Source organism: Orycteropus afer, unplaced genomic scaffold, assembly GCF_000298275.1.
Source record: "Orycteropus afer afer isolate SDZICR_OR568_19922 unplaced genomic scaffold, OryAfe1.0 scaffold00245, whole genome shotgun sequence".
In the NCBI taxonomy this organism is placed as follows: Eukaryota; Metazoa; Chordata; class Mammalia; order Tubulidentata; family Orycteropodidae; genus Orycteropus; species Orycteropus afer.
Window position 1 is genome coordinate 1,486,388 of NW_006921832.1, and position 15,397 is coordinate 1,501,784.

General features: G+C 39.9%; 1 protein-coding gene across 1 annotated transcript in view; it reads left to right on the forward strand.

Moving 5' to 3' along the window:
- Nucleotides 1-15,397, forward strand: part of KALRN (kalirin RhoGEF kinase) — a 1,074,930-nt gene that overhangs the window by 925,834 nt on the left and 133,699 nt on the right. Inside the window, exons 36-37 of the mRNA XM_042782122.1 lie at nt 11,885-12,168; nt 13,578-13,682. Coding sequence (XP_042638056.1) covers nt 11,885-12,168; nt 13,578-13,682 — 389 coding nt within the window. The remainder of the gene's footprint in view (nt 1-11,884; nt 12,169-13,577; nt 13,683-15,397) is intronic.

Sequence of the window (15,397 nt, forward strand, 5' to 3'; positions counted from 1 at the left end):
ACTGAAGAAGACACATTGGTTCAGAGGCATAGGGTAGGCGTTGAGATACCTGGATTCTGGTCCTAATTAATCTATGACCTTGGACTTCTCATATTTAAACCTTCATTGCCTCAAGTGTAGTATTAGCAGGATGAATTCTGAGACTCTTCTCAGCATTGAAATTTTATAATTATGAAATGTTAAGACTAGAGACTCAGTGCTCCTTTTCAAAATAATTATAGAAAGTTAAATGAGTACATTGAGTGAACACAGATATAGAAATAAGATTATATGTGCAGTGGAGTCAGGGCTGGGTTCAAAGCTTACCTTTGCCAAGGTTCATGGTTACTAACCAAGGTTCATGGTTACTCAGTTTCATGAAGCATGCTCATTTTCTGTCTCCTGACAGGAATTGTAATAAAAAGTATTGACCTCAACTTGGGAAGATTTGATGAGATAACAATACTGTTGTTGTCATTGTCATTACAAATCATTCATTTAACTGTTATGCCCAGAAAGGTATTAGAATAAATTCTCCAACAGCTAAATGCAGCCATCTTCCAAACATGGGATGACCATGCCAATCTTTCTTTGAAGAAGCAATAAACTAAGTAGATATTCCTAGAGTAATCATGCCACAATATGATTTTATAACCATGTATTTAAAGGGATTTGGATATGGTTCTGTCTTAAGAAAGAACACTAACTAGACAATGAGTTATAGATTGCTTCCCAATTTTAGATTCTCTATTACATGGGCAATGGTTTAATGGCTCTAATTATTTTAAGAATAAACTTAAGACAACAAAATTGGGAATAGTATTGATTTTTAATTTGTACTTTGTAATTTGTATCCTTGCTATTAATTTGTACAGAAAGCACCAAAGCAGAAACAAATAGCGGGAGTAGACAGTGGGGGGAGAGAAATTGTCATTCATTGTGATATATGTGTGAAGGTCAAAGCCAGGTTCTGCTTTGCCATGGAATAGAAACTTGGACAACATGTCAGCTGTCATGCCTAGTAACAAATACACACACACAAAATTGCTGTCAAGTTGATCCCAACTCATGGCAACCCCATGTGTATCAGAGTACAACTGTGCTCCACAGGGCTTTCAGTGGCTGACTTTCCACAATTAAATATCTGGCCTTTCTTCCAAAGCACTTCTGGGTGGACTCAAACCTCCAGCCTTTTGGTTAGCAGCTGAGTGTGTTAACCATTTGCACCACCCAGGGACTGCCTAGTAGCACAGGGCACAGTTAATGTGGCTAGGCCTCTCATTCTGCTGGCACAGTAAATGCTGATGAATCTAAATTTTGAAGACTTGGATTCAGTAGAGCCATGTGAACCCACAGGGCCCTGGTGAATGAAAAATGTTTGTAGCTTATCAGCAGAAAAATAGTAGAGAAGCCCTGTTTCTACTACCAGTGCTCAGGAGATGTTTCTTGCCAGGCCCCTGAGAGTAAGAGTTTGACCCATACCAAACACTTCAGAAATAATGTCAACATACACAAGACCATAACCAGCAAGGAATTTTCTGAGATAAGATTACAACTTTGTCCTTAAAGGGACGCCAACCAAGTCAATCACTCCACACTTATTTCCCTGAGCAGAGCAATCCAGAGAATGTTGGGAGCTTATTTTGTGTGTGTGCGTGCGTGCACATGCATGCCTTTTCATATACTCTGCTATTGTTTTCCAAAATATACTCAAAACTCCAGCATAATGTAAGGAAGTCTCCACAGGGCCAATGGCCTGAGCTTGGTGCTCACAAAACCACCAGTTATAGAAGCTGCTGATGGGTTTATGGTGACAAAAGCATTCCCCTGATTTCAGGACTTTTGTTTCGAAAATTCTCTGTTGGCTACCTTTAGACCATCTTGGACTTCTAGTCTCAGGCAAAGTCACTGGAGGAAAAAACGACTCAGTGTTTGAGACCGTTGTTAGGTGCTGTTGAGTTGATTTCGATGCATAGTGACCCCATTTGATAGAATAGAATTGCCCCATAGGGTTTCCTAGGCTGTGATCTTTATGGGAACAGATGGCCAGTTCTTTTTCCCACAGAGCCACTTGGTGTGTTCAAACCACCAACCCCTTGGTTGGCAGCCAAGCACTTAATTGTTGCTCCCCTAGACTTCTTATTGTTGTTGTTGTTGTTATTTGCCGTCGAGTCGGCCCCGACTTCTTATTGTTGTTGTTGTTGTTGTTATGTGCCATCGAGTCAGCATTAGTAGGTATGAAAAAGCCACTGTAATAATTTAAGTGCCTATTCATGTTTGTTGTTGTTGTTGTTGTTATGTGCCATCGAGTCGGCCCCAACTCATAGCGACCCCTCCTTGGGTTTCCGAGGCAGTATCACTACGGAAGTAGGATTGCCCAACCTTCCTTCCGAGGAGTGGCTGGTGGGTTTGAACCGCCAGCCTTCTGGTTAGCAGTCAAGTGCTTTAGCCACTATGCTACCAGAGCTCCTGCCTATTCATGTGTCTGGTTTAAATATTAGTTTGCAAAGTAGACTTGGCACACTGTCAAGGGGGCAGCAAAGCTGATCAGATATTCTCCCAAGACCATTTTTGTCATGAGAATAGAATAGGAAGCATACACAGATAGCTCACCTTTGATTTGTCATCCAGACACTAAAATGTATCACTTCTTGCTATGAAATGTACTCCCTGTTCCACAGCGCTAGAGTGACCTTTTGGATTCTATTCCCTTCTTCTATGGGCTATGCTGTATCTAATTGGCCAGATTAATTTAAAAAAAAAAAAAAAAACCTTTCTTTATCATGTCATTTTCCAGTAGTATCTCCCAGACTCTGGTTTGTTATTAAATGTCCTCACTAATCTTTCTATCTAGTTCGTCCTTCTCCATTAGTCTTTCTTTCATCTGAAAGGATCTATGTATGGGCTTTGTTAACTTATTTTTCAATTTTCCTGCCTCTGCTTTTGTTCTACTGTTTTCCCCTTTTGGAATTTCTTCCCCCATTTCTCTCCACTCTGTTACACCTCTTCCATTAAATCTTTTCAGACAAATCTAGCCTACACTCATCTGACCTTCCTCGGAACTCTGCTTACTTATTTTCTAGAGTCCATACCAGCCCTTTAGCAATTAATCACATACTGCCTTGTGAACATATTTTTCTGTTACAAGCTCTCCCTTGCTCTTTTACACTCTCTTTCTTTCTCTTCCATGTGTACATATGTGTATGTGTAGTTACATAAAGATCTATGGAAATAAAATCCTTGTCATATATCTTTAGAATACACTGTCAGAAAGAAGCTCCATGACATTTTTATTGGTTGGTAATTCTTGCTTACAATCTTGATTTGTATGCTGTGTTGGAAGGTCTTGGGACCCTAGCTTTCTCAGCACTGATAGAACAAGACCAACATTCCTGAGCAACAAGAGCTAGGAAGGGATAGAAAAGGCTTTCTTTTAAATAGCTTAAAGCTATTCTATAAAGCCAAAGTTAGTGTATGCTAATGCTGATCTCCTTCGAGTTTAATGGCTATTGGGTCAAAGATTTGGGAGCCCTGATGGTACAACAGTTAAGCGCTTGGGTGCTAACTGAAAGGTCAGAAGTTTGAACCACCCAGCAGCTCCATGGGAGAAAGACCTAGTGATCTGCTCCTGTAAAGATCAAGAAAATCTCCTGGGGTGAGGCACTGGATTCTTGAGAAAACCCACACATACTCCCAGGAAATGGCCTGGAAAAGGGGAGGCTAGTTCCAACAAGATGGCAGAATAGGCAGACAAGCTACACAGACCCTCTGCAACAAAGCAATGAGAAACCAATTGAAAACAATCCTGGAACCCTAAGTTTTGAAGGGAAAAATAAAGAATTAGATTAAATACCAACTAGAAGAACCTGAATGAAACAGTGAGTAAGGAGATAAACACAGCGGTAGACTGTCGGCTGTCCTGAAGGCACAGCCATTTTGATTATTTCCCAATAGCAACCTAAGAATCAGCACTGCTCACCAAGGACTGCATAGGCAGGGACTGCATTGGTGCCTGACGCCCAGAAGGGAAAACAGCGAGGAAGGGGACAGGTGACCTGTGGACAGCCAGTGCTGTCCTGAGAGTGCAGCCATTTTGGATCCATGCAAGTGACAGGTGCAGCTGTTTTGAGTGTGTGCTGGTGGTGTTCTTACTTGGTCTGTGACCTGTGAGTGGGCTCTGCCTGCTGAGGATAGCACAGGCAACCACACTGGAAGCTAACAACTGGAAAGGTACAATATTCACCTTGTTACTCTTGTGCCCCATGTCCTCTTGAACAAGGTTGTGGCCATCCCCTGCCTCTATCCACCTTCTTGAACCAGTGGGGTTCTATCCTGATCTGTACCCTGCCAGAGCTTGGGTACCATGCCAGGCCCCCACAGTTTTTTATTTGCTGTTTGTAAATTATTCTTTTTATTTTCTTCCTTTGTTTTGTTTTCTCTTTCCCATCCCTAGTTCTTCTTCTTCTTTAAATTAATTTTTTCTCTTCCCTTTTCTTCATTCCTTTCTTTTTTCTTTCTTTTGGTTCTTCCCATCCCTTGTTTTTCCTTTTGCAGTTTTCCCATTTTTTCTTTACTATTCTTTTCTTGCTCTTTTCTCTCATTCCTCCCTCCCTAGATGTTGTGGCTTTTTTTTTTTTTTTTTCCATTTTTCTCATTATTTTTCTTTTATCCTTTTAAAATATATTTTGAAAATTGTTCTTGTTATTATTTATTGCTTTTGTTTTGTTTTGTTTTGCAATTGTTCCTTTTTTATGCGGTTTGAGTTTTTTGCTTCTTGGTTTTGTGTGTGTGTGTGTGTGTGTGTCTAAGTGGGAGCCAGCAACTCATCCCACACAACTCAACCAAACCTGCACCTCCTGCAGCCCCACCCACTGAGTGAGAGCCACCACTTGCTTTTGCACCAACTTACCAACAGCAGACAATGGCAAATACCAGCTCAACTCACCCCCAACTGCTGTTTACAAAGAGCTAACAGACATCTTGGCACACACTGTCAATCTCTATCACACCCACCAGGAGACAGACGGTGAGTACCTAAGTGCTAACAACTAGCGAATAGAAGAGCACAGTATCTGCTTACACAGATGTATCAAAAAGGAAAAAAAAATATTACATGAATCATACTAATAATTAAACATAAATATAACAACATCACAGTATCTCAGAGACAACAGACCATCACAGTGCACACATAAAAGCAAGCTAAAGTAATAGAAATGAGGGACCAGGATACAAACCCAGAAAATATCCCTGAGGAAGAAGCATCATTGGAAATCCACTAATAAGGAATTAAAAAGAATTGTATTTGGGTACCTACAATGGAGTGACAGATAAATCTAGGAAAACACTGACAAAAATTAAGGAAAACAAAACTCTAGAACAAGTTAGGAAAACAATACAAGAACAAATTGACAAACAAAAAATTAGAAATGCTACAAAAACAACAAATAGAAATCCAGAAGATTAATACTAAGATTTCAGAAATAGATAATACATTGAATGGGCAAAGGAGTAGAACTGAATCAATGGAAGACAGAATTAATGATATTGAAGACAAATACCTCAATACTGCATTGTTAAGGGATCAGTCAGACAAAAGATGAAAACATAATGAAGAAAGCCTAAGATTCATGTAGAATACCATCAAGAGGAATAACCTATGTGTAATCAGAATTCCAAAACAGGAAGAGACAAATGAAACCACAGAGAAAATTGTCAAAGATTTGTTGGAAAAGAATTTCCCTAATATGATGAAAGATGATAATATAGCCATTCAATAAGTTCAACGAACCCACCAAACAAGATAGACCCCGAACAGAAAATCACCAAGACATATTATCATCAAACTAACCAAAACCAAAGACAAAGAAAAACTCCTGAAAGCAGCATAGGAAGATGTAAACAACCTAGGTGCCCATCGACAAAAGAATGAATAACCAAACTATGATACATACACACAATGGAATACTGTGCAACACTATAGAATGATGTTGTTGTTGTTATGTACTGTTGAGTCGACCCTGACTCATAGCAACCCCTCCTTGGGTTTCCGAGGCAGATCACTACAGAAGTAGATTGCCCAACCTTCCTTCTGAGGAGTGGCTGGTGGGCTTGAGCCAGCAGCCTTCTGGTTAGCAGCCAAGTGCCTTAGCACTATGCTACCAGAGCTCCCAAAGAATAATGTAGAATATGCAAAACACCACACATCATAGATGAACTTAGAGGACATTATGCTGAGTGAAATAAAGTCAATCACAGAAGGACAAATGTTGTATTAATCATTATTATAAAAAGTCAAGGAAATGTTTATATATGGAAGGAAAATTTCTTTGTTGGTTACCAGGGGTAGAAGGGGAGGGGAGGAAACAATGAAAAAATAAAAATAAAATAAATTTGGGAAGGGAGGAGTCAGCATAGGAAAAATGAAAAGGTACCTACAAAGGGCAAGCAATAAGGTGACGTTCTGATTTCTTGGCAGAAACCATGCAAGTGAAAAAGCAATAGGATGAGATATATAAAACTCTGAAAGAAAAAAATTTCCAATCAAGAATTATGTACCCAGCAAAATTGTCTCTCAAAATGAGAGTGAAATTAGGAGATTTCCAGATAAGTAGAAATTAAGGGAATTAGTTAAAATCAGGCCAACCTTACAAAAGATATTAGAAGGAGTCCTTTGGACAGAGAACCAACAACAGCAAGCAACCACCAACCATTATTAGCACACATGATGACATAACCCAGAAACCAACCCAGTTATGTTGTTGTTGTTGTTATGTGCCATCGAGTCGGCCCCGACTCATAGTGACCCCTCCTTGGGTTACCAAGGCAGTATCACTACAGAAGTAGATTGCCTAGTTTTCCTTCTGAGGAGTGGCTGGTGGGTTTGAACCACCAGCCTTCTGGTTAGCAGTCAAATGTCTTAGGCACTATGCTACCAGAGCTCCTAACCCAGTTATAGAAGTATCCAAAGTAAAATAAGCTTACAAGACTAAAGAGAGAATGAGAGACATCAATCGGTAAATGAAGAGAACTACAAACCAAAGAGAGAGAATAAATAAGATAATAAATAAGAAAATCAGAACAATTGCAAGATAGAACAGACTGTTTTAAACTTGGGAAGAAAATTGTAAATTGCAGCGTGACCTCAAAAATAATAAACTTTCACATCAAAATGAAAAAGGGGAAAACCACAAATATTTGGCAAATACTAAAACAATAGCAATGAAGGAGATGATAACATGATTCATAAACAAAATGAGCTCAGCACAGAAAATTATATGGAACAAAGAAATCAGCAACACCGTGAAAAAACACATAACAAAATGACAGCAACTACTTCATACTTGTCAATAATTACACTGAATGTAAATGGATTAAATGCACCACTCAAGAGATGGAAAGTAGCAGACTGGATAAGAAAATGTGACCCATCATTGTGCTAGAAGAGACTCACTTTAGACACAAAGACAAACATAGACTAAAAATCAAAGGTTGGAAAAAGATATACCAAGCAAATACCAACCAAAAAAGGGCAGGAGTGAAAATATTAATTCCTGATAAAATTGACTTTAAGACAAAAATCACCATAAAAGAAAAGGAAGGACATTATATAATGATTAAAGGAGCAGTTGAACAAGAGGACATACCATAATAAATATCTATACGCTTAATGAAAGAGCCCCAAAATACATAAATTAGACTGTAACAAAATTGAAAAGACAAATAGATGACTCCACAGTAATAGTAGAAGATTTTAATATACCACTTTCAATAAGAGATAGAACGACTGGAAAGAAACTTAACAAAGATGCAGAAGAACTAAACAAGACAATCAACCAACCTGGTCTTATAGACGTGTACAGAGCAATTCACCCAACAAAAGCAAAATATACATTATTTTCCAGCATACATGGAACATTCTCCAGGATAGGCCATATATTGGGCCACAAAGCAAGCCTCAGTAAATTTAAAAACAAAGAAATACTGCAAAGCATCTTCTCATATCACTGCTATAAAATTAGAAACCAGCACTAGAAAGACCAATGGAAAAAGAGCAAACATGTGGAAACTGAATAACACCCTCCTCAAAAATGATTATGTAATAGAATAAATAAAAAATGAAATTAAAAAATTCCTTGAATTAAATGAGAATGAAAACACAACATACCAAAATCTTTGGGACACAGCAAAAGCAGTGATCAAAGGGTAATTTATAATAATAGATGCACACATCAAAAAAGAAGAGCCAAAATTAACACCTTAACCCAACTTCTCTGTTACAAAACGGGCAGAAAAAAAAGCCAACAGTCATCAGAAGAAAAAAAATAATAAGATTCAAGGAGAAGTAAATGAAACGAAAAATAGAAAGACAATAGAAAAAATCAACAAGACTAGAAGTTGGTTTTTTGAAAAGATAATAAAATCAACAAACCACTGGCAAACTTAAAAAGGAAAAGATGGAGCAGATGGGAATAACATGAATAAGAAATGAAAGGGGTGATGTCATAACAAAACCAACAGAAATAAAAAGACTAATATCAGGATGCTATGAAGAACTGCACTCCAACAAATTTGAAAATCTAGAAGAAATGAACAGATTTCTAGAAATACACTACCTATCTAGCCTAACACAGACTGAGGTAGAAAACTTGAGCAGAGCCATAACAAAAGAAGAAATTGAACAAGTCATTAAAAAAAAATTACTAACAAATAAAGGTCCTGGCCCAGATGATTTCACTGGAGAACTCTACTAGTCATTCAGAAAAGAGCTGACACCAATCCTACTCAAGATATTCCAGAACACAGAAATGGATGGAATCCTCCCAAATTTATTTTATGAAGCAAACATAACCCTGATACCAAAACCAGGCAAAGACACCACTAGAAAGGAAAACTACAGACCAATATCCCTCATAAATATAGATGCAAAAATCTTCAACAAAATCCTCGCCAACAGACTCCAACAACATATCAAAAATAAAAAAATAAAAAATACATCATGACCAACTGGGATTCATACCAAGTATGTAAGCATGGTTCGACATTAGAGAAACAATCAACATGATATAAGTAAAATAAAAAAAATCACTTGATCATATGAATAGATGCAGGAAAGGCATTTGATAAAATTTAACACCCATTCCTGATAAAAACTCTCAGAAAAACAGGAATAGAAGGGACATTCCTCAACATAATAAAGAGCATATATGCAAAACCAACAGCCAACATTATTCTCAGTGGAGAGAGACTGAAACCATTTTCCTTGCGAACAGGAACCAAACAAGAGTGCCATCTATCTCTGCTTCTATTCAGCATTGTATTTGAAGTCCTAGCCAGGGCGATAAGGCAATAAAGGGAAATCAAAGACATCCAAATTGATAAAGAAGAAGTAAAACTATCCCTATTTGCAGATGATACAATCCTATACATGGAAAACAGGAGACTCAGCAAGAAAACTACTGGAACTAATTGAGAGATTTAGCATAGTGTCAGGATACAAGATCAACATACAAAAATCAGTTGGATTCCTCTACATCAGCAAAGAGATCTCTGAAAAGGATAATAATAAAATATAATAATAATAATAAAATAAGGAAATCAATACCATTTACAATAGATACCAAAAAGATAAGATACTTGATAATGATTCTTTCCAGTAACACAGAAAACCTATGCCAAGAAAACTACAAAACACTATTTGAGGAATCTATAAGAGATCTGGGAGCTCTGGTAGCATAGTGGCTAGGGCACTTGACTGCTAACCAGAAGGCTGGCAGTTCAAATCCACCAGCCATTCCTCGGAAGGAAGACGGGGCAATCTACTTCCGTAGTGATACTGCCTTGGAAACCCAAGGAGGGGTCGCTATGAGTCGGGTCCGACTCGACGGCACATAACAACAACAACATAAGAGAGCTACATAAATGGAAGAATATACCCTGCTAATGGATAGGAAGATTGAACATTGTGAAAATGTCAATACTACCCAAAGGAATCTATACATTCAATGCAATCCCAATCCAGATTTCATCAACATTCTTTAAAGACATGGAAAAACCAATTACTAATTTTATATGAGAAGGAAAGAGACCTCAGATAAGCAAAAACACTATTGAAGAAAAACAAAGTAGGAGGTCTCACACTCCCAGATCTCAAAACCAACTGCAAAGCCACAGTTGTCAAAATAGCCTGGTATTGATACAAAGAACCTACTTCTGAGGAGCTCTGGTAGCATAGCGCCAAGGCACTTGACTGCTAACCAGGAGGCTGGCGGTTCAAACCCAGCAGCCACTCCTCGGAAGGAAGGTTGGGCAATCCTACTTCCGTAGTGATAACTGCCTCAGAAACCCAAGGAGGGGTCGCTAGGAGTCAGGGCCGACTCGATGGCAAACAACAACAACAACAACAACTTCTGAGTAATGTAAAGAGCAATATAGACATGGAGACAAGGAAGCACAAATGGAAAAGAGATGCCATGTGGATAACACCAAGGAACCAGGGCTGGAGAGGCTGAAACAAAGATCATCCCCCAGAGTGGACAGAGAAAGAAAGCCTTCCCTAGAGTCAGTGCCCACAGTTGAAACTTTTAGACTTCTAAGGATCCATGGTGGTGCATTGGTTAAAGCACTTGGCTACTAACCAAAAAGTCAGTAGTTAGAACCCACCAGTGACTATGTGGGAGAAAAGATCTGCTGCCATGTAGGTCAGTTTTACTCTCTCATGTAGGGTCACTATGAGTTGGAATCAACTCAACGGCATACAACAGCAACCTTCTAAACTGAAAAAATAAATTTCTGTTCCTTAAAGCCACACACTTGTAGTATTTCTGTTATAGCAATACTAGATAACTGAGAATAGGTCTTTGTTCACATGTCATCTCATGGGGTCTTCCCTGACTGACCTGTTTAATTTGTAGCCCCTCCTCTTACTCTCACTCTGGTAGTGCAGTGCTTAACACATTTGACTGCTAACCAGAAGGTTGGCGGTTCAAACCCAACAGGCACTCTGCGGAAGGAAGACCAGGCAATCTACTTCCATAAAGACTTACTGCCTCAGAAACCCAATTGGGGTTGCTATGAGTTGAAATTGACTTGATGGCTGTGGGTTTGGTTTTTTGTTTGTTTCCTCTCACTCCAGAATTGTCTATCCCCTTTCCTGGCTCTGTTTTTCAGTTTAGTATTTCTCTACCATCAGTCATACTTTATATTTTACTTATGCTATTGTTGTTATTATGGGAGCTCTGGTAGCATAGTGCACTTGACTGCTAACCAGAAGGCTGGTGGTTCAAAACCACCAGCCACTCCTTGGAAGGAAGATGGGGCAATCTACTTCTGTAGTGATACTGCTTCAGAAACCCAAGGAGCGGTCGCTATGAGTCAGGACCGACTAGACGGCAAACAACAACATTGTTATTATAGTCTATTGTATGTATTTCCCACCATAAAATAAATTCTATGAAGGCAGGGTTCTTTTGTCTTTTCTTTTTTCCTGAATCCATAGCATCTGGAACAATGCCTAGCACATAAAAATTGAGTGAATAGTGGCCATTCCTGCTGTTCTAGGAGGGGATATGTAGCTGGTCTGACATTACACCTTGTGTCCTAGCTTCCTGAGGATGGATCTGTCTTACTCCCAAGTTGGCAACTTGACCTCACTGCCCTTGACATGACTCTAAAGGGGCTCTGAGGGCACAGTGCTTAATGCATTTGACCAGAAGGTCAGTGGTTCAAACCCACCTGTGGGAGAAAGATGAGGCAGTCTGCTTCCATAAGATTTACAGCTTTGGAAACCCTTTGGGACAGTTCTCCTCTGTTCCATAGGATCACGCTGTAAGTCAGAATCAACTCAATGGCAGTGGGTTTGGTTTTGGTTTGGACTTGACTCTGTCTGTCTGTTCTTTTTCCTCAGATGCCTACTCTCATTCCTCAAGTGAAAATGGAGGCAAATCTGAGTCAGTGGCCAACCTACAGGCTCAGCCCTCCCTGAACTCCATCCACAGTTCACCCGGCCCCAAGCGTTCCACCAACACGCTGAAGAAGTGGCTGACAAGTCCTGTGCGCCGGCTTAACAGTGGGAAAGCCGATGGGAACATCAAAAAGCAGAAGAAAGTACGAGATGGTAGGAAGAGCTTTGATCTGGGATCTCCCAAGCCTGGGGATGAGACAACCCCTCAAGGAGACAGTGCAGATGAGGTACTTTATATTGGGACCCCTGAGCCTTCCACAAAGAAGGGACTTCAACATGCTTTGTGATGCATCCTTGCACAAGTTTTGAAAACTAGCCAGTCTCTGTTGTTGTTGTTGTTATGTGCCGTCGAGTCAAACCCGACTCATAGTGACCCCTCCTTGGGTCTCCGAGGCAGTATCACTACAGAAGTAGGATTGCCCAACCTTCCTTCCGAGGAGTGGCTGGTGGGTTTGAACCACCAGCCGTCTGGTTAGCAGGCAAGTGTCTTAGCCACTATGCTACCAGAGCCAGTCTCTAGTCCCCAAGACTTTATTTTCTTGAGCCTAAGTAATTTGAGTTTTTGTTATTCTCAGAATCTTGGTCAATTTGATTCATGACTAATTCAGAGACTGACTAGCACCAAGAATATCTAGCAGACAGAAACCATTTTGCATATTTAGAGGTCCTCAGAACCTTAGGGTATTATTGGTTACCTTGCCACAGCCTCAACTAAGGACTACATCAAAGCCTACTAGACAAATTTAGAATAAGAATAAAAGAACAGACACTGTTTCACTTGGAAAAGAGAAGACTGTTCTAGGACATGATAGCTATTTTCAGATTTCTTGAGCAGTACTATGTACAAAAGTAAGAAGACAATTTCAGGTTGCTCCAGAGGGTAGAATTATGATTCATAGATGAGGTCCTAGTAGACAAAGTTTCTGCTCAAAGAGGAACTTTAATGGTGGGGTCATCTAGTGATGAAATGAGTCTTGTAAACTAGTGGATACCCATACTGGAAGGGTGTGGAGACTGTGTGACCTCACAAAACAGTGAGAGAGATCCCTGTGTTACCTGAGAGTTTAGACTGCATGGCCTCAGAAGTCCCTTCCAAAGGTGAGGTTCTGTGATCAAAACATAGCAGATTTATTTTGGCTAGAGGGAATAAGATAGCTGTTTTATCTGGCAAATTGACCTACTATAATCACTGATGTGGCTAAGAAATTCTTCCTGATGTGTAACCAGACACCACATTGTAATTTTATGCTACCTGCCATTTTTCCCTCTGGAGATGGCACCCTTCAAAAACTTAAAGAGATAGGCTCTCTTTATCACTGTTTTAGCTTTCTCTTTACCTGGCTAAGCTATAAAATAGATGTTTCTCATGGTTGTGAGTATGTGTGTGTGTGTTTTATCCCATTCAGTCCTCCTCATCCTTTGAGATAAACAAATGTATCCATTTTATGTACAAAGAAACTGAACTGAAAAGGTGTAGGGTTGTTGAGAGAAGAGGATATCGTATTTATCTTGCTCTCTCAACACAGCCTACACCTTTTTACTTCACTTTCTTTGTCCATAGAATTAACTTCAAGTCCTGAATCACTGGCATGTTTAGCTTTATGAAACAGTAACTAATGCTGCTCTTTTGTTCTAGAAGAGCAAGAAAGGTTGGGGTGAAGATGAACCAGATGAAGAGTCACACACACCTCTCCCTCCACCTATGAAGATCTTTGACAATGATCCCACACAGGATGAAATGGTGGGATTTCTGTACTTTCTCCCTTGAAAGAGCAATGTGTAATGCCTGTAATTTCTTTGTGTGTATGTGGTGGGGTGATGTCACTCTCCCTCATTATCTCTTATTCCATGTGAGTCCATGGTGATAAAGATTCTGTCTGTATTTGGTAGTGGATAGTGTGTCCCCTCTCCCTAATCCTGGAGGTCTGATTTCATTCTGGGCAGGGTAAGGGTATATGTACCCCTACTTCAAAGTGTAAATCTGCTTGGGATCTTGTCCTATTGGTAAAGGGCAATGGCTTTGTCTTTGGAAGCAGCCAATCCCAGAAGGAACTGTTGTTGTTAGGTGCTGTTGAGTCAGTTCCAGCTCATACAGACCCTGTGTACAGCAGAACAGAACACTGCCCGGTCCTGCACCATCCGCACACTCATTGCTACGTTTGAACCCATTGTTGTAGCCACTGTGTCAGTACATTTTGTTGAGGGTCTTCCTCTTTTCCTCTGACCCTCTACTTTTCAAAAAATTATGTCCTTTTCCAAGAATGGTCCCTCCTGATAACATGTCCGAAAGTCCATGAGATGAAGTATAGCCATCTTCACTTCCAGGGAGCATTCTGGCTGTACTTTCCAGGACAGATCTCTTCATTCTTCTGGTGGTCCATGGTATATTCAATATTCTTCATCAGCACCACAGTTCAAATGCATCAACTCTTCTTCAGCCTTCCTTACTCATTGTCCAGCTTTCATATGCTTATGAGGCAATTGAAAATACCATGGCTTGGGTCAGGCTCACTTTAGTCCTCAAAGTGACATCTTTGTTTTTTAACACTTTAAAGAAGTCTTTTGCAGCAGATTTGCCCATTGCAATACGTCATTTGATTTCTTGACTGCTACTGCCCTGGGCATTGGTTGTGGATCCAAGTTAAAATGAAATCCTTGACAACTTCAGTATTTTCTCTGTTTATCATAATATCTAAAAGAGGAATCCTGGGTAGTCCTAGGTTGTCAGCATTTTGTTGTACCTACTTGTACCACTTACATTTTAGTTCATTGTTTTCCCTATGTTGTTGTTGTTATGTGCTGTCGAGTCGGACCCGACTCATAGCGACCCCTCCTTGGGTTTCCAAGGCAGTATCACTACGGAAGTAGATTGCCCCGTTTTCCTTCCGAGGAGTGGCTGGTGGGTTTGAACCGCCAGCCTTTTAGTTAGCAGTCAAGGGCCTTAGGCACTACACTACCAGAACTCCCTGTTTTCCCTATATTCATTTCTAAAAAACCAAGTAATGGTAACTTCCTTTGAAGCCCAGTGCTATTAGAATTCTCTATTCAAAACATGAGGCAGAAGTGCTTTGGGGACAAGGAGGGATAGAGATGCTGCTAAGAGGAGGTTTGTTTGGTGGACAAACCTGATACCTGAACTTGCCCAGCTTCTTTGTTTTATAACATTCCCAGACTCACTCATATTGCAGAGGCTCACTGGAAACTGAAATGTTTCATCCTCAGTGTTTTGGAGCTAGAGGCTCGGGTTGGATGTGCTTCCAGGCACCTTGGAGCTAATTTAATTTGTGTTCTCCATCACTCACTTTCCTCGCAAGCCATGCTTTCACTTTGGTGTGTTTTTCTTGCCTTCGCTTAATGTTGTTGGTACTCTTTGACTCTAGGGGTTGAAGTGGTGGTTTCTTTTTTTTATTATACTTTCCATTTACTTTTTGGAGTGTGGTTTTGTTGTGGTGCTGG